General features: G+C 37.8%; 1 protein-coding gene across 1 annotated transcript; it reads right to left on the bottom strand.

Moving 5' to 3' along the window:
* Window positions 1-60: 60 nt before the first annotated feature.
* On the bottom strand, window positions 61-21,699 carry PSMC6 (proteasome 26S subunit, ATPase 6). The gene is made up of 14 exons (XM_003408620.4): window positions 21,566-21,699; window positions 20,526-20,605; window positions 20,394-20,433; window positions 20,113-20,165; window positions 17,650-17,717; window positions 17,081-17,195; window positions 14,546-14,633; window positions 13,156-13,217; window positions 12,947-13,070; window positions 12,509-12,570; window positions 10,654-10,774; window positions 10,017-10,097; window positions 5,515-5,586; window positions 61-547 (listed from the first exon to the last, which is right to left on the bottom strand). The coding sequence occupies exons 1-14, from the start codon at window positions 21,690-21,692 to the stop codon at window positions 429-431; spliced, it is 1,212 nt and encodes a 403-aa protein (XP_003408668.1). The 5' UTR covers window positions 21,693-21,699; the 3' UTR covers window positions 61-428.
* Window positions 21,700-23,706: the final 2,007 nt, after the last annotated feature.

Raw genomic sequence — 23,706 nt, 5'->3', positions numbered from 1 at the left:
ATAAAACAACCTAAAGGAGCATGGTAAATGCACTTTTAGAAAAGACAAGATATGAAGAACTGAATTAAACAGATTTTATTCAACTTCTTAGGATGAAGAAAACAAATGATATAAAATAAGTCATAAGAAACACTCTCTTGTACTACTATCCCAAACCATTTTTTTCAATGTTTTACAAAATACACAGCAAATATGAAAAGCTTCAACACACTCTTTAGTTTCTGCTGCAATAAATGCAACATTAACATACAAATTTCTTCTGTACCAATCTTAAAAGCAGAATTGCTAATTTTTATGATGTTATTCATACATGTTTTTATTTATACACTTTTAATGAGTTCATTACCAATACATACATTATTTTCCTTAACTTTATTTTTACATTAAGCCAATGTCTGTCATGCAGTCATCAAAAACCTTACAGTAAATTATACAGGTTTGTAGTCCAATTTAGACTCTAGCTTCTTAGAATCAGCCACTTTTCTAACTGCTTTCATGAAGTCCTCCTGTACTACAAAATCATGATCAGCACGAATTGCAAACATACCTGTGGAGAATAAAGCAACATGAATGCTATACATATGTAATACCTGAATCATTTCTCCATTATAAGAAAACCAAGTAATTGAACTCTATAGAGTAGATAGGAAGAACCTGGATTTACCACTTCTGAGTCAGTAGTTCTAATTTATTTAAAACCACTATGTTTGTTCAATTAATTTTCATAGCTATAATGAACATTATTTTCTAAATCAAAAACCAGTTGACAATTATTTGAGTATTTAAAATGGGGACAATATCAAACCCAACTTACATAGTCCCTACATTCAATGGCATCTATAATAAAAATAACTATCAACAATATACATTTTAAAGTTTTTTTTTTTTTTTTAAACTCTACAGGCAAAAATTTCTTTAAAGGAGAGAGCGTATGTATGGTTTGAGAAAAAACAAAACACCTCCAGTAATTCTGATAACCATTTCTTGTTAAGAATCAAAGACTTAGAGAATTGGAAATTATAGAAAGTCAACAGTGGACCTTAACAAAAATCAGTGTCATCATTTATATGTTAAAATTTACTGACTTACTTACAAATCAATATTTTTATGACTTTCATTTTCAAGTACCACAACACATTTGTTTCAATTAATTACTGTTCGACAAAAGAGTGAAAGTGTTTTTTTTAACAGTAGTTGTGCCGTGAATATGGGTACCAGATTTTGAGCCAATCTCACTTCATACGCTATATTTAGTAAGGTATTGCTGTCTAACTAAATAATTCCTACTAATGTTACTATTTAGGATCTCCTGGTATTGAACTGGAAACTGGTGGCATACTATGGCTGCTAAACAAGATGTCGGCACTTGGTTAGCAGTTCAAATCTGACAGGGGCTCCTTGGAAATTCTATGGGGCAGTTCTACTCTGTCCTATAGGGTCGCTATGAGTCAGAATTGACTTGACAGCACTGGGTTGAGTTTGGTTTGGTTTGGTGTACTGAATTTTCACTTACCTAAAATAAAGGCTGTCCTCAGAAATCAGATGAATGGAAATGACTGATTTTTAAAATAGAGGAATTTTAAAACTCATTTAGAAGGCTACAGCTAAATTAGTTAAGTCATTTTTCCAAACCTGTGCATATAACTACTTCCAAATCACATTAAACTCTAATGCTCTTCTCTAGCCAAATTGTTTTCCTATCAGAAACTCTTTGGTTTGTACATCATGAGCTTTTGTCAGGGAACATAATATACTTCTAATTTATTTAATGAACATTTTTCAAAAAGTAATCTAAAAAATCTGATCCATCACCTAAAAATCAGTATCAACTGTATACACCTAAAACCATTTATAAACCGTTACGTATATATTCACCTATGGTGTCTGGTCAAAAATTGAGTAAGCCTTCTTGGAAGGTATATTAAAATCATTTGAAAATAATTTTAAAGAATACTGCCCAATTCCTTTTACTGTATTTTCTAATAATGGAGAAGAAATCTAAATTTGATGCAATAAGAAAAGCTGTGATTTCATAGTTTATATTGTTATCAAACCTTGCTTACAGTTTTCAAGAGTTAATATTTAGCTACTTTTCCTCCTAGAGCCAGAGTAATTACATTAAAAAGTTACAGTAACTTCAGTATAGGCAGAGAAAGAAGATACCTAAATATTTGTTGACTAATGGTCAATTTTTCAATTAATAAACATTTCAGACAATTTTAAGAAACTCCTAGTTAGCTGAAAATTTTTATCACAATATTTCAATTAGAAGATAGGTTTTTTCTATATAATTTCTGATTCGATTACTATTCAGTAAATACAAAAAAAGGTCAAGAAGAAATTTATAATCTCTTCTCTAACACTTAACAATAAATTCCTTAAATATGTGCATAAAGAACACCAAAAAGTAAGGTTAAGGACAATTCATCTTCTTATGACTGAAACTAGTAGCAATACCATCCAAACAACTTTTTGTTTTTTTAATGTTGGGATTTTTTTGTGTGTGTGCTTTAGGTGAAAATTTACAGCTCAAATTAATTTCTCATTCAAAAATTTATGCACACATTATTTTGTGACACTGGTTGCAATCCCCACAATGTGACAGCACACTCTCCCTTTCCACCCCAGAATGCCTGTGTCCACTCATCCAGTTCCTGTCCTTTCCCGACTTCTCATCCTGATTTTGGACAGGAGCTGCCCATTTGGTTTCGTATGTTTGACTGAACTAATAAGCATGTTCCTCACGTGTATTATTTTTTGTTTTATAGACCTGTCTAATCTTTGTCTGAAAAGTGGGCTTCAGGAATGGTTTCAGTTCTGGGTTAAAAGAGCGTAAAGGGACCATAGTTTCGGGGGTTCCTCCAGTCTCTGTCAGACCATTAAGACTGATGTTTTTACATGAATTTGAATTCTATTCTACATTTTTTTTTTCCTGCTCTGTCCTGGACTTTCTGTTTTGTTCCCTGTCAGGGCAGCCATTGGCGGTAGCTGGGCACCATCTAGTTCTTCTGGTCTCAGGTTGGTGGAGGTTCCAGTTCGTTTGGTGCTCTAGTCCTTTGGACTAATATTTTCCATGTGTCTTTGGTTTGGAAACCCTGGTGGCGTAGTGGTTAAGTGCTATGGCTGCTAGCCAAAGGGTCAGAAGTTCAAATCCACCAGGCATTCCTTGGAAACTCTATGGGGCAGGTCTACTCTGTCTTATTGGGTCACTATGAGTCAGAATTGACTCGATGGCACTGGGTTTGGTTTTGGTTTTTCTCATTCTCCTTTGCTCCGAGTGGGATGGGACCAATACATGCATCTTAGGTAGCCGCTCCCATGCTTTTCCCAGACACTACTCACCAAAGTGGGATGTAGAACTTTTCTTTATAAACTATGTTATGCCAATTGACCTAGATGTCCCCCGAAACTATGGTCCCCAGGCTCCAGCCCCAGCTGTTCTGTCCCTCGAAGTGTTTGGATGTGTCTAGGAAACTTCTTTGCTTTTGCTTTGGTCCAGTTGTGCTGATTTCCCTTATATTGTGTGTTGTCCTTCCCTTCACCCAAGTAACTTTTCAAAGAATAAGTGAATTTGTAAAAGATGTGCATTCTAATCTGAAAAGAATGATAATCTCAGGATCTGAATGAAAAAAAAAGGATAACTATAATTGAATCAAGTGTATTCTACCTTATAGAAAGATATGTTAACAAAAAAAGGCAATGGTCCACTTGAAGTCTCAGAAAAAGAAAACCAAACAAGAATTTCAGTACATCTCCAGATGTTACTGTCTCATCCAATTAAAACAGATTTTAGTCCACAAAGAAGTTATAGCTCTTTATTGAAAATAGCTTAAAATACATTGTTAAAAAACAACCTGGGGGTGGGGGAGAACCTCATAATTTGATGGCATCAGCCATCAAGATCATGGTATGGTTTTTGTTTGGATTCCAATTTTACAAAGCCATCTTTTGACAGTAATTTGGTCCAGGGTAGATTTTGGAGAGAGAATATCTAAGTTACTCCAAGTAGACTGAGTATCAACAGTTTGTCTTTTAATATTTTTACTTATTAATAAGTCTCAGTGAGCATGATTTACTGATTTGTACTGACAGAGTTTCTAGACCTGCAGATCTTTGATCCAGATATTGGACCATAGTACACCCACTAGAATACTCCTACTAAGAAGCTATGCCAGAGCAGCCTCTTTAAACACTGTTTATTAGAAATGTTAAAATAAATCTAAAGGTGATGTGAAAACAAAAGGAAATCACATATTGTAATACTTAAGAAAATAGTACGCCCTCAACTTATGAAATCAGTAACTATAAAAACTAGTGTAGAAATTTATTCTTTCAATTATAAGATTCCGTTGGAAGACAAAGGGTAAATAAGGAACTTAGTATCAGAAATAAAAATAGGATCACACAATCCAGAGAATTATATGCAAACATTGCTATGTTTCACACAAGCTAAATGAACAAAGAATTCATAAATCAATCTTTCAGAGCTTACCGCTCACAGGTTAATATCAGAAAACATGTTACCCATTTTTTAGCAGATACAGTTATGTGCCACATAACGTCCATTTGGGCAACGTCTGGCCACATATACACCCATGTATGCAGTCCATATAGGCTTTCCAGAAGAGCCCTGGTGGCAGTGATTAAGGACTTGGCTGCTAACTGCAAGGCCTGCAGTTCAAACCCACCAGCTGCTCCATGGGAGGAAGATGTGGAAGTCTGCTTCCATAAAGATTTACAGTTTTGGAAACCCTATGAGGTTTTATAGGTTTTATAGGGTTGCTATGAGTTGGAATTGACTTGACAACAACAGGTTTGTTTTTTATTTGGTGGGGGAGTAGCTATAGGCTTTGGTTGGTTCATAACTATGGGATGTACATAAGCCAGATGTCCAGAGACTGCCTGTACATAATATGGTGGCCACACACGTTCAAGTCACAGAACATCCTATCTCAGAGAACATATCATGGACATTAAGTGATGCGTGACTGTACCTCTGGTGCTGGCCTCTTCTGATTTAAGCCACAAGTGTGGTAGACAGTTCTGTAGAACCTCAGATTTACCTTAGGGGGCCAGTGTCCTAACACTTGCACGTCCTACCACATTCTGTCCCAAGGTATCTTAAGCTGCAAAGGACTTAATGCCCCCACGGACAAATCTTATCCAATGGGGGATGAGAGCTGGTAAATAAATTCTCTAGTCTCCCATCTTTTGGGTGGATAATTCTAGAAGGCCTGCTGTATGTTTCTCAGAGGACTCCTCAGAATCAAACTCCCCTTGCCTACAGCAGCCACCTCAACAGTGAACTCTTTTATTAGCTTTACCTCTTTCTACTTCATTTCCCTGTTCTCTCTCTCCTGCTTCCTGGAATAAGTTAAAAATAAACAAATAAATAAATATGTACCCAAATCCTTGCAAGACTCAGGCTCTGCTTTTGGGCACACCCAAACTAAAACACATTTTTAGCAAATTAAAAAAATCAAAATCAACAGTAGTAGAATTTTAAACTCTTACCTGCTTCAGTGCAAACGTTTCTCAGGTCTGCACCATTAAAGCCATCTGAAAGCTTCACAATTGCTTCATAATCTGTTTAGGAAAAAATACAGGAAATTAGAAAAAGATCAGACTTCTTGATTTATGCCCAAAGAAAATTCAACCTGAAGAGCCTGTTTGAATTTGATCAGCTCGGCAGCATTCTTGTTAACATCCCATAATATTAACAACCAAAAACTAATATTCTGTTAAGTAAATTAGCATCAAGCAGAAACAGACACTTTCTGAGACTTTAAAAGCAGGAAATGTCATCAAGACCTAAAAGCATCTTAACCTGCTTCTGTGTGGTGATTTATAAAGCTGTGTACATGTGAATGTCAGATACTTGTCAAGCAATGACTCACAAAAACTATAACCAAATCTTTAACTTGATAATACTAGAACATTAAAAACCATTTGTAACCACAATGGGATTTACTTTAATTACAGAAGCAAATATAAAATATACCAAAAATAGCCACCAGATGCAATTTTATTTTATGGAACTTTTAAATACTAGAGCAGGCCTTGGCTAAGGTTTCCTGGTTTCTGGGCAAATTCTAAGTGATGAAGTACCAGATTTATGATAATGGTTATGTGTACATAACGACAGACACGAATTGAAAGGCGGTCAGTTTTGCGATAACAGCTACAGATTTGACACCAGATAGGGGAAGAGAAAAGGAGTCCTTGGGTGGCACGAACAGTTAAGCCCTCAGCTACTAACCAAAAGGTTGGCAACTTGAACCCACCCACAGGCTCCTCAGAAGAAAGGCCTGGCAACCTGCTTACGAGAGGCCACAGCCATGAAAACTCTATGGAGTGCAGTTCTATTCTGACACACATGGGGTCACCATGAGTCAAAACTGACTCAATAGTAACTGTTTTTGTTTCTTTGTTTTTTAGGGAGGGAAATAAGAGAGAACAATGACAGGCTACTACGATGTGAATAACCCTGATGAGACGCCCTCTGTCAGGCAATTTAGGGTTTATCAATCTCTGTTTGAAATCACTGGATATTCATTAATTAGTTTTCATTCAGATTCAAGTTCACTGTAAGTTTCCTGAGAGCAAGGATCTTTAAGCATAGCACAAGATCTGGTATTTATAAAAAGTTCAATATTTATTGAAGAAAACTGTAAATTGACACCCTTAGTTCATCTCAGTCTCTCCAACTCACAACTCTCACATAAGAGCAATGAGAAAGTTAATGAGAGACAATAATCAACTATTTGTAATTATTCAAATCATTAACTTCTAAAGGACTTTTAAAGCTGTCTGGCAATTTTAGTAGACTCTCCTAATCCAGGGGTCAGCAAACTTTTTCTATAAAGGGCCAGATAGTAAATATTTTAGGTTTTGAGGCCAAGGTCTGTTGAAACTACTCAACTCTGCTGTTGTAGTAGGAAAACCACCATAAACGATAATAAATAAATGGGTGTGGCTGTGTCCCAACAATCTCTATTTATAAAATCAGAAGGCAAGTAGAATTTGGCCCACAAGCCATAGTTTGCCGGCCCCTATTCTAGTCCACTCTCATTTCCCTATATAATTATTTTATACCTTCTTCTACGTCCTCAAATCTCTAATGTTACCTCCCTGTCTTTTTATTCAATTTGTTTCCTATTTCAATGAGAAAAATAGAAGCAACCAGAAGAAAATTTAGAGACAAATTCTTGCCATATCTGCAAACCTGTCATGGTCAATATCCCTATTTTCATAAATGAAGTCTATGCTCATAGCCTGGGCCACCACTCCTCAAGAAGGGTGCATTATCAATTTCTCTCTCTCCCCTATGTATCATTCCCAGCAGCGTGCACACACGCACACATACACACACCCACCCACCCCCCCAAACCAAACCCACTGCTGTCAAGTCAATGCGACACTATAGGACAGAGAACTGTCCCCTAAGGTTTCCAAGGCTGTAAATCTTTACGGAAGCAGACTGCAGTACCTTTCTGCCACAGAGCAACTGGTAGGCTTGAACTGCCAAGCTTTCAGTTAGCAGCCAAGCACTTTAGCCACCGCGCCACCAGGGCCCCTTCACATGCATAAATGTTATAAATCCTTCCATCTTAAGGAAAATTCCCCCAAATCCTTGTCTCCATTTCTTCTACAGCTATAGCCCCATTTCTTCTCAGCTTCCCTTTGCAGCACAATTTATTCAGGGAAAAGTCTGAACTCAACGCCTTTCCTCCCGTTCTCTGAAAACCACTTGAAGTAGGCTTTCATACTCACCATTCCAATTACTTTTGACAAGGTCACCAGCAATCTCTACATAGCTAAACCCAAAGGTCTACTCTTAGACTGCTTCTTATATGACCTATTGTTAGCATTTGACAGGGGATAGGTTCCTCCTTGAACTAATTTCTTCATTTACCTTCTAATATACCACCAGCGCCTTATTTTACCCCTACCTCTGTGACTAACTTCTTAGTCTCCTTTGATGGTTCAGCTTAACTTTTTAATGTCAAAATTATCTAGGTTTATGGTTTTGAGGAACATCTAGGTCAACTGGCATTACAAAGTTTATTAAGAAAATGTTCTGCATCCCACGTTGGTGAGTGGCATCTGGGATCTTAAAAGTTTTCAAGCAGCCATCTAAGATGCATCAATTTGTCCCAGCCTACTTGGAGCAAAGGAGAATGAAGAACACCAAAGATGCTAGGAAAATATTACCCCAAGAGACAAAAAGGCCACATAAACCAGAGACTCCATCAGCCTGAGAACAGAAAAACTAGATGGTGCCTGGGTACCACCAATGACTGCCCTGACAGGGAGCATAACAGAGAGTCCCTGATGGCACAGGAAGAAAGTGTGGTAGAGAGCTCAAATTCACATAAAAAGATGAGACTTAATGGTCTGACTGAGACTGGAGTGATCCCAGAAGACACAGGCCCTGGACTCTGTTATCGAAGAACTAAAACCATTCCCAAAGCCAACTCTTCAGACAAAGATTAGGCTGGACTATAAAACATAAAATAATACTCATGAAGAGTGTGCTTCTTAGTTCAAGCAGATACATGAGACCAAATGGGTGGCTCCTGTTGGAGGCAGGATCAGAAGGCAGAAAGGGACAGGAGCTGGCTGGATGGGCATGGCAAACCTGGGGTGGAGAGGGAGAATGTGCTGTCACATTACAGGGACTGCAACTAGTGTCTCATAATATGTGTAAAAATTTTTGTATGGGAAATTTGTATGAGCTGTAAACTTTCACCTAAAACAGAATTAAAAAAAAAAATTATCTAGGCTTAGTCTTTGAAACTTTCCTCTATTCACATTCACTTTCTCGGCAATTTCATCTAATTTAAGACTTTCAGCACCATTCTTCTGCTAACAACATCCACATTTGTATCTCTAACATAGACTGTCCCAATGAACTTCAGATATAAAGAGAATCGCTAGTCAACATCTTTATTTAGGTATCTCGTTGGCATCTCAAATACAATACAGTAAAACCAGTGAAAGCCAGAACCTGTGTAAGGCAGGAACTTGTCAGAAAAGAAAATCCAAATATTTTCTGCTAAAATGAATGATAGAAAAGTGGTAAGACTGCACCCCGTCAAAGGTGGAAAACTTGTGAGACCCAGATAAACAAGGCAGTAATGTCAAGCTCCAGCTTTCTTTGTATATCCAGAACTAAATTCCTTATCCTCCCCTTAAAATCTAATCCTTCTAGTCTTCCCAGTTTTTGTTGACGGCAACTCCATTTTCCCAATTGCTTGGAGGCTCATTATACTCTTATCTCTCCTTTTATGTGTTTGTAATTTTTTATGATCAAAGTTAATAATAATAAAAGTGAGACTCTATCATTTCTCTTTTCAAAATCCTCAAATGACACCCATCTTACTAAAAGCAAAAGCCAAAGCCCCTATACCATGGCCTCTACAAGGCTCTCACGATCTGGTGCTGCATCACCTCTATTTCACTGGCTATCACTGTACCATTTACTCTGACATAGATGCCTTGGTGTCTATGTTGCCCCGTCAATGTAACATGTATGCTCCTGCCTTCTTACTTGCTGTTCTCTCTACATGAACCAACCCACTCCCCAACCCCCGCCCCCCAGACATCCATGTTCAGTTCCTTCACCTTTTTCAGGTATCACCTACTTGATAAAGCTTTCCCTGTGCCCCTCTTGCCCCTATTTAAAAATGTACACACTTATGCCCACTGCTGGTGTTACCTAACACCCTTTTCTTGCTTTATTTTTCTCCACAGCACTTATCACCATCTAATAAACTACATATTTTATTTACTTTACTTACCTTTCCTGCTGAGTACATAAGTTCTATAGAAACAGGGATTTACCTGTTTTATCGCTATATCCCAAGTACTTAGAATTGTTCCTAATGTACAGTAGATACTCAATAAATATTTGCTGAATTTAAAACCAGATTTAGGAGACTATCAGTAATACTCAACAGCACTTTACTTCATTTACCATGTGTAAATACATATAAAATAGGTTATTACCTTACCTATTTCACCATGCTTTGTAATGGGACCTGCATGGATTTTCAATATATCTAATCTTGCTTGTTCATTTGGTAAATCAATGTCTGAAAATAAGAAATTATTTTGTAGTCAGGTTTTTTTGTTTGTTTTAGAAAAGGACACAGAAAAAGTGAAATAGACAACAGGTAAAGAATTTTAACCCTTTTGTGCCTGATGGTACATAGAGTAACTATCAACTTTTTCAGCCTCTGGGGTTTACTGGGAAGCTACTGTACTACTGACAGCGTGCGCGCTGCTGTGCAAGGCAGGGGCCTTTATGACTGATGAAACCTAAGAAACGGACAAGAGCCACAAATTGCTGTTTTTACAGGGGGTTGTATGAAGTGTCTGAATTTTCAATAGGAAAAACAGAAATCTGGAAAATTTTTGTTACATCTGTGTACAAATACATTCCGGCGTGGACTCTTGGGCATAATTACTGGACCCCATATACATCACTAAACATTTACAGTAGACTTGTTGGAGGGGGCAAGAAAAAAAAATCTGCACCACCTACCAAAAATTCAGACACACTCAATGATTCAGTATGCTTCCACTAATGAAAACACATGGAATCAATAAAAAATTCAAAGCAGAAAATACTTGCGTTACCAAACTTACGTATTTTCCTATCTAATCTTCCTGGACGCAGCAAAGCAGGATCCAGTGTATCTGGTCTGTTTGTAGCCATGATCATTTTAACTCTATGCAGAGTATCAAATCCATCCATTTGGTTCAGTAACTAAGAACATATTTATAAGTAAGACGCAAACTTTACAAAACATCCTAAGCATTCAAAAATATACAATGCATGTGTATATGTGTATATAAATACTATTATGCCTAATACTATGAAATGTACTGCCTGCAGAACGTTTCTAATGTTCAAATTTTTCTCATACAATTATTTTTTAAAATAAAAATTAATAAGTTCAATATATAAAGTACTTGTGGTATGCCAGAAAGAAAGTTTACATTAGGATAACTGGATACAAAGATTTTACCACAAATTTGATAATACACTACAAATTCGATAATACACTATATCTTTTAAAAAAAAACCTATTCTCCATAGAAATACTGAGATACCAAATATACTTCCTTCCATTTCCAAAGTTCTCTTAAATAAATGTTGAAAACCTAACTACGTTTAACAAATTCTTTAAAATACAGCTAGCCTAACAATATGTGACCTACAACATATCAGTTACATGAATAGAACCAGCAGTTAGCATTGTTTTAAAATACCTCAAATTAAGGTTTCTAACAAACTATTATAACTAATTTTAAAATACTACATATTCTGAGATGAATATCATTTATGAAAAGCAATTTTCGAATAACCCTAATGAAAAAAAGCCTTAAGAGACAAGACGTTGTCATCACCAATGCTTCCTAGTTTCTATATGCAAAAGTAGGAAAATATATGTGGGATTTTGCCAATCTTTTACATAGAATTTGGACTGAGGAAAAGAAAAGTTGTTAATGGCTTTATGTACAGTCTACGATCCAATTGTGAGGCACTGATGGTTCAGTGGTAGAACTCTTGCCTTCCATGTAGGAGAAAACCCATGGCTGCTGAGTCAATCCGACTCATAGTGACTCTATACGACAGAGTAGAACTGTCCTATAGGGTTTCCAAGGAGCAGCTGGTGGATTTAAACTGCTGACCTTTTGGTTAACAGCTGTAGCTCTTAACCACTATGCCACCAGGGTTAAATTCCCAGCCAATGTGCCACATGTGTCTGTCAGTGGAGGCTTGTGTGTTGCTACGGTGAACAGGTTTCACCAGAGCTTCCAGACTAAGACTAGGAAGAAAGACCTGAAAATCTACTTCCAAAAAGTAGCCAGTGAAAACCCTATGGATCGCAATGGTCCAATCTGCGATGGATCATGAGCCTGGTGCAGGACAGGACAGTGTTTCATCCTGTTGTGCACGGAAAAGCCATGAGCTGGAGGCCAACTAGACAATAGCTAACAACACCAGCCCATCATCCATCTTACTTCTTCAATTATCAAAACTACTAGGTATTTTAGTTGCCTCTCAATCTCAGCAATAAAGAGAGAAAAGAGTGGTTTCTGGACCAGCCTCATACATAATTATAACTCAATTATTGCCAATGCTTTTAATGTTATTTACAGAATGTCTTACTATAAACTAGCTTCAAGATGCACATTCACAATATAAAAATTAATCTACAATTTAAATATCTGAATGGCTGATCTGTTCAAAAAAAAAACATTAACCAGTACAGATGTACATCAACTAGAATTTTGAATTTACCCCTATTATTTTCTGGTATTCATTTTCTTAGTAGAGATTACGGTAGAGAGATACATCCATTCAATATTTTCAAATTCCACAATTAAATGCATTCTTTATTTAAAGTGCTGTACATATTTTGGCCTTTAAATATGGAATGTTCAGTTCTTCACTTAATAAACATCTTTATAAGCCCCTTCCATCAAATATTACCTCCATTAAGGTTCTCTGAATCTCTCTATCAGCTGAAGTACCCTCAGAAAAACGACGACCACCTAAAATAATAAGATTTGGCGACTTATATGCATTTCTCTTTTCCTCCATTATCAACATTTAAGACAACAGAATGCGATAGTGTCTGGGGTTAAAAACATTAAGATGAAAATTAAATAGTAAGAATTATACTGACAAAGTTAGAATTGATTTTGGTATGAAGTTTTTCATTTTGTCAATGGTAAATGTTATTTATTAAAATTGATTAAACAGCCCTAAAAATCTTTTTAAAGAGGCATCTAATTCATTGCACTACATACTCTACACAAGTTGCAATTAGAATTGAGGAGACGGAAAGAAGTACCTTCAGATTTTTAAAAAATTTCCTAATCCCTTCAAGATAAGTTTAAAACAAATTTTAAACGATGTTATTCTTACCAATAGCGTCTATTTCATCCATAAAAATGATGCATGGTTGATGGTCCCTGGCATAATTAAACATTTCTCTGATCAAACGAGCACTTTCACCAATGTACTTGTCTACAATAGAACTAGATACAACCTAATTAAAGGAAAAACATTAAAGTAAACACAAGACAATTAAAAAAAATTTAATTTCCATAATACAAAAGCCATTTTGCCTTTACCTTTAAGAAATTACAGTCCAGCTGGCTAGCAACAGCTCGTGCCAAGAGTGTTTTTCCTGTACCTAGGAATAATAAAAGTCCTAATTAGTTGGAAAATAAACAAATTTTCAAAAGCCCTTTAAAAATCGTAATCCTTTGTAAGCTAAATTCTAAACAGAATTTTCAATTAAAATTTCAAAACACTTTTGCTCTCAATATTAAAATTTAAATTTTTATTCAAAATATTCCTTGTAATTTTATTTTAATCTCACTGAATATAGAACTTTAGAAATATACCAAACCCTATTTACTACATGGACATTGGAAACTACTGTTATATTACAATCCATAGGTCTATTCTACATACTGAATGATCTTTTATCAATGCATGATTTTGTAACAGAAAGCATTGGTTATCTGAAAATTGTTATGCAAATCTTCCAAATGTTGACATATTTCATTATACAAATATTAAAAAGTCACATTTGATGATACCACCTACATCATCAGAAAGTCTTTAGGTGTTAAAGTCTTAGGAAGCTACAAGCTCATAGCGCCAGATGCATTCTTTCAAATTTTATAATTTTTGTTTGAAAGCTCCAATTTTATCACTGGCAAAAGATGGTGTCAATTGTTTTAAGATGATTAGCTCACTTTTTTCACTTAAAAAAAAACTCCTTGCCCAATAACCAAGTTGGAATGACCACGGTTTGTCTGTAAACTGCCCTTTCAAGTAAACATGGTATTCCACGAAAAGCCGCTAATTCATCTGGCAACTCAAAGGAACTGCACAAGTGCTTTTCCTAGAGACAATTATCCTGCGTCAGTATGCAGCAGAAGTACTTTATGTATATTTTCCATTTTATCAAACTGAATACATGACATTGCACAAGGATCAAGATTTAATAAGATTTATAACTTTTACTGCTTTACTATGATGTTTTGAAGTGAAACAAGCATTTGTTCTACACTGCAAGTGCGTGGCAGTCAAGGATACATTAACTACTAGCACCACTTATAACTGATTCACGCTGTAGCACCAGCGGTTTTACCCACACTGCTTCTGAACCATTAGTGTGGATGTCAACATAGTGAGAAATGCAAATAACACCTCAGTATTATGAAAGTAGTTTTGACCTTATAGACTCCCTCAGAGGGTCTCAGGAATCCCCAGAGATCTGTGAACCACTCTGAGGACTGTGCCACTAGAATTGCATGACATTTTAAAATGTATATACTATAAGACAAGACAGGACTAAGCACGCTTGAAGGAACAGCAGATACACATCTCCTATCCCACCGCAACTTTGAACGCAGTGGAGGTTGAAAATATCCACATTAAATTCCCCCCCTTTTTTTTATTCCTTAATTCATTCATTTATTGGTGGCACAGAAATAGTTCAATACCAACCTGGTGGTCCATATAACAAACAGCCTTTTGGAGGTATTATTCCTACACGCTGGAACAATTCTGGGTTTGTAAGAGGTAGCTCTATTACCTAAAAAAGAAGTTGCATGCTTCTTAAAGTTAGTAAAGATTTTGATGCATTTGTAAATATTTCAAGAAAAAGACAAACATAGGTAAGTATACACAGCATGATTCATAAATAGTCCTGGAATTCCATGTTACCTACAACAACATATATTAGAGGCTTTTCCTCAGGTATTATTTAACTTAATTTTAAAAAATTTGAATAATGTTTATTTTAACAAACCACACAGTTGCCTGGGGTGGTGGTTACATAGCTGTATGTTTTGTCAAAACACATTTGAATTATATACTTAAAATCTGTTCATTTTATTAGATGCAAGGTATACCTGAAGAAAAAATTAAAACTTCAAAAAAAATCAGTTATAGGGTCTGTCTTATAGGGTCGCTATGTTGTCGATGGCAACAGTTTTTTTGGTTCTGACCCCTTCAGCCTAAGCTCCTAGGTTTCAAAGAGTAGGATCTTCACTAACTTGGTTTTGGAGTGTGGGGCTGCCATTAAGGTGTGCCAGGGGGAGGGGCTGCCAAACAAAGCTGAGGGTACAGGGCTGCCGTGCCCAAGGGGCAAGAGAATGGGGCCTGCTGGGGCCCAGGAGGTGTAGTCGCCACTCAGATGGACTAGGAGGATGGGGCAGCCTAAAGCCAAGGGGCGCTCAGGTGGCACAGTGGTTAAGATCCTGGCTGCTAACCAAAAGGTCAGCAGTTCGAATCTACCAGCCACTCCTTGGAAACCCTATGGGGCAGTTCTACTCTGTCCTATAGGGTCACTATGAGTTGGAATCAACTTGAAAGCAATGAGTGTGATCTTAGGTAAAGCTGACAGGGCAGAGCTGCCATCCCAGAAGGCCTGGAAGGCAAAGCTAAAGCCCAGGGCTGATCGGCCCCTGCCCAGAATCCAGATGGCAAGGCCAACACCCAGAGTCTGTTGGGCAGGGCCGTCGCCTAGATGGTTCCAAAGAACAGATGATTATTTTCAAGCCTGGAGAGCTAATGTAAACTGTTCTGCCTGGTTTTAGACTTGCTTGGTGCCCGTTATACCTTCTTTCCCTCCAATTCCTCCATTTATAATGGAAATGTCTACTTTGTGCTGTTCCACCACTGTACCTTGGAAACAGAGAACTTGTATTCTAGATTTCCCAGGTTCACTGATGAAGAGAAATTTTGCCCCAGGATGGAATATGCCTAAGGTCTCACTCATGCTTGATTTACACAACTCAGAAGATGAGATTCTGGACTTGGAGTTAAGACTTTTGGGATGATGTGATGAGGTGAATGTGTTTTACATGTGGCAAGGACAAAAATTTGGGGGGCCTAGGGTGGAATGTTGTAGATTGAATAATGTCCCCCAAAAATGTGTTGTAAATCCTAACCTCTGTGTCTGTGGTTATAATTCCATTTGACAGTGAGTTGTCTTTATTACGTTAATGAGGTAGGATTAGTGCAGGGTATATCTTGAGTCAATCTCTTCGGAGATATAAAAGAGATTAAACAAACAAGCTAGGGAGCAGAGGTGGGAGAAGATTGATGCCAAGCCACCTGGATATCTCCAAAGAGCCAGAAAATAAGCTGAAGAGGCAACAGCCTTCCCCCAGAGTTGACAGAGAGAAAAAGCCTTCCCTTGGAGCCAGTGCCCAAATTTGGACTTCTAGCCTCCTAAACTGTAAGAAAAATTAATTTGTTTGTTAAAGCCACCCATTTGTAGTATTTCTATTATAGCAGCACTAGATAACTAAGACACCATCTATGAAGCAAGGCAAACCTGGTTTCAATTTGTCGCCTGAAAGAGTGTAAGATTTAAGCCACTCCTAAAGTCAGCATTTTCCTTAAGTGGCAACAAACAGCTTTATCAAAATAAGATATTTAAGACATAGGTAACCTACTCTGCTGTAAGGGTGGGAAGCCAGTAGTAATGGGGGGCGGGGGATGTTTACAGGGAAAATGACATCGCATACATTATTCAAATGTGTCCTGGTCCTCTTATGATAACCCAAACCACAGATGCCAAGGGCACTGACTTATATCAATTACTCTCAGCTTTTTCTTTTCTTCTGAGAATACAAACTTTTTTAAACACCAAATTACCTCCAAAGTACTAAACAGCACTAACTGTATAGCTAATGATTCAGTGCTATTATTAACAAGGGAAACCCTGGTGATGCAGCAGTTAAGTGCTACGGCTGCTAACCAAAGGGTCCGCAGTTTGAATCCACCAGGCACTCCTTGGAAACTCTATGGGGCAGTTCTACTCTGTCCTATCGGGTCACTATGAGTTGGAATCAACTCAAGGACACTGTGTTTAGGTTTTGGTTATTATTAACAAGAAGATTAAATACATAATATTCGGTAATCAGTATTTAAACAAATAGTAATTTTCATTCAATTTCTCCCTTTAGGCATTGTAAAACCTGTTCTATTTATTAATTATTAAGTTCAGAAAACAAAGCATACAGTACCAACCTCTCTTAATTCTCGGATCTGTTCTGATAGCCCTCCAATCTCAGAATAAGAAACATTCCCAGGGTCCTCATGCGACATGTTGTAAACCAGTGGATCCACTTCTCTTGGCAAGTATCTGGAATGATAAGGTATGTATTTTTCTTTTAAAAGATACATTTCCTCTGAGCCTACTGATACATTGTAAGTGAGTCACTTATGCAAACACTAATAGGTGATCTTATGAAAACATGCTTAATTAGATTAGTAAAAGGGAAAGAATTCAGCATGTTCAGTGATCTCAAGGGCATCTATTTTGAGTAAGACCTTCCTTCTGTGAAAATAACAGCTAAACTAAATAGAATAATGAGCCCTGGCAGCGCAGTGGTTAAGAGCTCCGCTGCTAACCAAAAGGCTGGCAGTTCAAACCCACAGCTGCACACAGGCGAAAGATGTGGCAGTCTGCTTCTGTAAAGACTTCTAGCCTTGGAAACCCTATGGACATTTCTGCTCTGTCCTATAGGGTCACTATGAGTAGGAACTGACTTGAGGGCAATGGGCTTGGGTTTTTAGAAACAGAACAGGAAACGCACCTCATGATAGTTAGTGTAGTCATATCCAAAGCAACTCTTGTTCCTGGCTTCAGCTTACTTTTGTCAAGCTAATTTTGTAAAACAAAAGGTATTACGTAAACACTTAAAAAAAGAGAAAAACACCTAACAAGAGCATAATATTTAGAAGTCAAATAATTTTTACCCTTCACAGAGAACTCTCCATGCTAACATAAGGGATTATAAAAGTAATAATTAAATGATATTTCCATCTGCCCTTTAAGAATACACTTTTGTGCAATCTCAGTGTGAAATGTGAAATCACTGACACAGGAAGTTAGAGGTAGCAATGGCCTTGTTTTGAAGAAATGGGTTTTCAAAGGTTCACTATTTAATATAGTTTTGCTCATTTTTATCCAGGATCTGTAGTATGTTGACTTTGGGAAATGATACCAAAGGATTGAGAAATTCCTTAGTGAACAGGGAAGGTATTTAAAGATGTACCCATCAGATTTCTTTTGAAAACTATATCTTTTGGGAAGAAAGTATATTATGTGATCATAGGAGATCAGAGGAAAACGTACTGTTTCCCCCTAGAGATCTTTATTAAAGTGCTAAAAAAACAAAATAAAAAAACCAGCAGCCACCATTCATGCCTTTGCTATATGCCAGGTACTACACCAAGCACATTATATATTAGGTTGGATCATACTAAACAATTTATTGGCTTATCTAAGCAGGGCACTTTATTTAGCTAGAATTGGATAGACTCTATCCAATAGATTTACCTCACACTCGGGATACTACTTTTCAAACATAAAGTTACTTTTTGATTCTTTAAAAATTACTAAATGTAACAATCTTGCCAATACAATTTTAAAATCATATAAATTACTGACCACTTTTCACAGAATTTTGCAAAGAGCTCCAAATTTTGGATTTAGTGATATTTAAAATGAATTGGAGAGAGGCAAGAGAATAAGTTTAACAAAATGGATTAAGCTAAAAAAAGAAAAAAAACATTGCTAGCTGAGTTACTTCAAACAGAGATAAGCAGAAATCGACATGAAGCTATTTCAACATTTACATCTTTAGGGAACATATACTCTGGCTTTTCTAATATTTTCCAGTTTTTAAATATTCTGTTGTCCTGATACAACCATGAGATATCTTAGAAATGCCAACTTGTGGCATCCAAAGGACTTGAAAAGGGGCATATAAATCCTTTGTCAGACCATGTATCTAATATTTTCATTTAGAAAATGTCACCCCACTTACATGCTAGGCAAAATTCCAAGAGGAGATTATTCCCTGAGATAACTTCCATTCTACAGCCATGTCATATCCACGTTTTAAAAGCTGAACCTCATACAAATACCAAGAAAGGTCTTCCAGTGAATTTATAAGAATGCGTTCCCTAAAGACACTTCCTAAAGAATAGGGTGGTACATAGACTGAATAGGATAGTACATATTGAATGATTTCAATGCTGTTCGTTGGGGTTTTTGGTGACTGCAAAATAAAGTGAGGAGTTATTTCAATTTGTCTACTCTAATATGAATAAACTGATAGACAATCAATTTAGGCTTATGGTACAGATTATAAGCATCATTTCTGAATGTTTAAATATAAAAAATACATAATTGACAGAGTCTAAAACTTCAAGTCCTTTTCAAAAAAGACATCAAAATGATGTGAGATCTCTACAGTTCAAAAATTCTTTGATTTCCAAGTGTGTAGAGCTGACTGAAGGAGCCCTGGTGGCACAGTGGTTAAGCACTCAGCTGCTGACTGAGAAGCCGGTGGTTCGAACCCACGAGCTGCTCTGCTGGAGAAAGATGTGGCAGCATGCTTCTGTAAAGATTACAGCCTTGAAAACACTATGAGGCAGGTCTACTCTGTCCTATAGGGCTGTTATGCATCAGAATTAACTTGATGGTAATGGGTTTTAGAGCTGACTAAGGCAATGTAATAGACTGGTTATGAAGAATACCAGGAGTCAAGGCCCATGGCTTGAGTTTAACTAAAAAAAGAAAAAAAAAAAAAAAACCCTAACCTGTTGCCGTCCAGTTGGTTCTGATGCACAGTGGCCCTATAGGACAGAGTAGAACTGCCCTCAGAATTTCCTAGGAGCACCTGGTGGATTCGAACTGCCCACGTGTTGGTAGGCAGCTGTAGCTCTTAACTACTATGTCACTTGAGTTTAGTCTTTGCTAATTATTAGCTGGGTCTGGACAAATCACCCTGGGGATTTGGGGCATGATACCTGACCTGCTTACCTCAAAGATTAAATGTTAATAACTTACGTGAAAGTGCTTTTGTTAATTATAAAGCACTATACAAATGTACGGTTGCTAACCAAAGAGTCAGCAGTTCAAATCCACCAGGCGCTCCTTGGAAACTCTATGGGGCAGTTCTACTCTGTCCTATATGGTCACTATGAGTTGGAATTGACTCGACAGCACTGGGTTTGGTTTCAGTTTTTATACAAATATAAAATATTACCTGTCGACGACAACCCACAACATATCTTGGTCCATTTGTAGCTTTAACAATGACTAGAGGAAGAAAATGAAAGAACAAATGGAAAAACAAAGTAAAATTTAAATATATCCACATCAGTAGCCATTTCAATTTTATTTGTCCTCCAAGAAGTTGAAAGAAAATTTAGTCTATACAACAATACCATCCCCATTCATTACTGCTGTTAAATTAATAAACATTTCAAGAGTAGGGGTGTGCTTGGCTCTTTTTTTCTTTACCAATTAACAATCTAATCCACTTACATTTTTCTTCAGTTAATTGCTTAAGTACTTCACCCACAATCTAAGAAAGGAAAAAAAGTATTATTTTTTGCCAACAGCTAAAAAACAAAGCAAATGACCATCACCCTCCACACACCAAACTCCATTACCTACCTGCCCAACACTTTGTAGGGCCTTCAGATCATTTTCAGACTTTTCATACTGCTTGGTAAGTTCTTTTAATTGTTCCCTTACTGAAATAATATAATTTGAACATTTTTAATTAAGGAATAATCTTAGTCTATCTCACTACATCTCACTTTACTTAGGTTTATATCACTTTTTACATCCACAATATCAAACTACAAAATAAGGCTGTATGTAAAAACTAGGTGACATGTTTAAAAACAAAATGTTACAGAGAAAGCATCACATTTTTATTTCCTTGATCGATAGTATCTGTTTAAGCACATTTTAAACTACATTCTTAGCAGATGTTGACTACAAATCCGAATGATAAAAATGAGTTAGACTCTTCCTCATCCCTTTACCTACCCACCTGGATTACTCTCTGGCCTTCTACCCTAAATAAGCTCAATAGGTGCAGTTCTCCATAAAATTATGTGGTCGCCGTCTTCATTTACTTAAACCATTCCATCTTTTCAGTGAAGGTGCACTATGAAAACTCTTAAGCGCCCCTTTACCTCGGGATGTAAGAGAAACTTGTGTGCTTGATATAGTACAACACAATACATGAGGAAAGAACGAGGAGGGTATTATAACCAAAGGATTCCTCTCTTAAGCTCCGCGTCCAATTTTCAACTCTACTAACAAGCCAACTCCCCAGGTCTAATCTCTAGCTTGAGCTTCCCTGACTCAAGGCTCTTCCCCTCTCCGGGTCCCGGGACTTCACCAGCTCTGCCATTCTTGCACCCGAGGCTGGGAAACATTCCTGGCCCACTTCCCAGCTCCTCCTCTAATCCATTTCCACTTTCATCTCAGAACCAGGGATGCTCTTCCTGTCACCCGGCCCAGACTGAGCCATTTCCACGCCCGAAGAGACGCTCCTTTCCAAGCTCAGGGCTGGATGACAAAGCGCCTTGTCCCTGTACCGAGGCCTTCCCATACTCTGGGCTAGGTTGCCGGGTTTGGCCAATGGTCTCCTTTTGTCAGTAGCAGAAACAGAGATTATGTGGAAAGAAAGGTGCACTCACATTCCTTTAGACGGCCGTCGATCTCCTTGTGCTCCAGCAGCTTCTTGCGGTAGTCCTGAAGCGCCTTATCTCTAGGGTCCGCCATGATGAGAAGCCGTCGCTCATAAGGGATGCCGGGAATGGCCATGGCCGCCCGGGCGGGGGAAGGGGCGGGGCGAGGGAGGAGAACCTCCTTGGAGGGGGCGGGTTCAAGGGGAGACCCCGCCCTTTCCGCTTGGCCCCGCCTCCCCATTCTGCTTCTCCCTCCGCTACCGAGAGCGCTCACCTAAGGCGTCCGCGTGCACCGAAGGAGGCCTCCACCCACACCGTCCCCTGCAGGCCAGGCTGGGTAAAGCAAGGCGGTGTTATTTCGGTTTTCCCCTGAGAACCTTCGGGATTCTGTTACTCCTGCGGGAACCACAAAAGGCGACACAATAAACTGAAATGGAAGTGAGGTAGGGAATGTGCAGTATTTCAAAGTAGCTCCAGTGGCCTATCGGTATAGCACAGAGTCGGCACAGGACCTCCAAATACAGAAACCAAACCAAAACCAGAACCGTTGCCGTTGAATCGATTCTGATTCATAGAGACCCTACAGGACAGAGTAGAGCTGCCCCATAGGGTTTCCAAGAAGCGCCTGGTGGATTTAAATTGCCACCCTTTTGGTTAGAAGCCGTAGCTCTTAACCACTACGCCACTAGGGTAGGCAAATTTATTCATTGGTTCATTCATTCAGTGAATGAGGTACTAAGGATACAACTGCTTATGACCTAGTGGGAAGATAAAAGCTAATTTCAGAGTGTAATAAATACTAAGATGGACATAAATTACGATGATGTTACAGGGTAAGCTGAAGACAACTATGTTAGAACAGATATCTGAGATGGGGAGCCAGCCATTCAACAAACTGGAGAAGAACATTCTGAGCAGAGGAAGCAGCAAATGCAAAGATCCTGAGGTGAAAAATTGTTTAGCCCGCTTCTAGGAACAGAGAGGAGGTGAATGAGACCAGAAGGGGGGGTTGTAGACATGTGGGGGCACAAGATAAAGATACTGAATTAGGCCAAGACAGGACCTTTGGAGTTTGACAGACTTGCTCTAAGATTTCTGTGATTTTGGACAAATTACCTCATCTCTCTATATCTCTGTAAAATGAGTATAATAATTTTACCTATCTCCTAGTGTTGTCATGAGTATCAAATGAGTTAATGTACCTAAAGGTGTTAACACAACATCTGGCATGTAGTAAATACTCAATAGTGTTATTTTAAGTTATTGCTTACATTAAGGGTAGTAATGACCCTATTTTTTGAGGTACAGGTCCTCATTGCTATACCTCTGCCCAGCATTGTTCCTGGGACAATTTATTGTCCCAATAAAATCAGTCAACTTTCCAAATAAAAGCAAACCCATTATCAAGTCAACTCCCTGCTGTAGACAATTAACAAAGAAGATGGTCTGGGCAGGGATAGTTCCTTCTGCCACTCAGTTGCAACTATTCTGGACAAACTAGTCAATCCACTCCAAAATATATTTCCTCTGCCATCAAGAGGAACCCCAGTGGCTCAGTGGTTAAGAGATTGGCTACTGACCAAAAGGTCAGCAGTTCAAATTCACCAGCTGCTCCTTGGAAACCCTGTGGGGCAGTTCTACTCTGTCCTATAGAGTTCTATGAGTTTGAATATATATATACATATGGAGAAGCACACACAAATAAAATCAGAAACTATGATAGGCAATGGAGCCCTGGTGGTTAAGGGTTCAGCTGCTAACCAAAAGGTCAGCAGTTTAAAACTACCAGCTGCTCCTTGGAAACCCTATGTGGCAGTTATACACTGTCCTATAGGGTTGATGTGAATAAGAATCAACTCAGTAACAACAGGTTTGGTTTTGGTTTTATTCTCCTTGAATTAATCCTCTAACTTTTCTGTCTCTTCGCACCTATTTTCTACCTCTTTGTCGTTTTATTCCACTATCTAGGATACTTCCGCAATTGTTTCTTCTAATGTTTCTGTTGAAATTTTTTATTTTGGCTATCATAAATTTCATTTCCCAGAGCGCTTTCTCATTCTCTGATTGTTCTTGTTTAAAGTTTCCTCTTTTTATGTCTTTGAGGGTATTGTTTGTCTTCCTTTCTTCCCTCATTGTTTACTCAACGTTCC

This window comes from Loxodonta africana, chromosome 10, assembly GCF_030014295.1.
Source record: "Loxodonta africana isolate mLoxAfr1 chromosome 10, mLoxAfr1.hap2, whole genome shotgun sequence".
NCBI classification, from domain to species: Eukaryota; Metazoa; Chordata; class Mammalia; order Proboscidea; family Elephantidae; genus Loxodonta; species Loxodonta africana.
The sequence above is the reverse complement of the archived record's forward strand: the minus strand, read 5'-3'. Positions and strand labels throughout refer to the sequence as shown.

Coding starts and splice junctions, on each gene's coding strand:
- PSMC6 (XM_003408620.4), bottom strand. CDS start 21,692: ATGGCCATTCCCGGCATCCCTTATGAGCGACGGCTTCTCATCATGGCG. Junction 20,166..20,393: donor GCAATTAACTGAAGAAAAAT/GTAAGTGGATTA, acceptor TTCTTCCTCTAG/TCATTGTTAAAGCTACAAAT. Junction 12,571..12,946: donor GGATGAAATAGACGCTATTG/GTAAGAATAACA, acceptor TTATTATTTTAG/GTGGTCGTCGTTTTTCTGAG.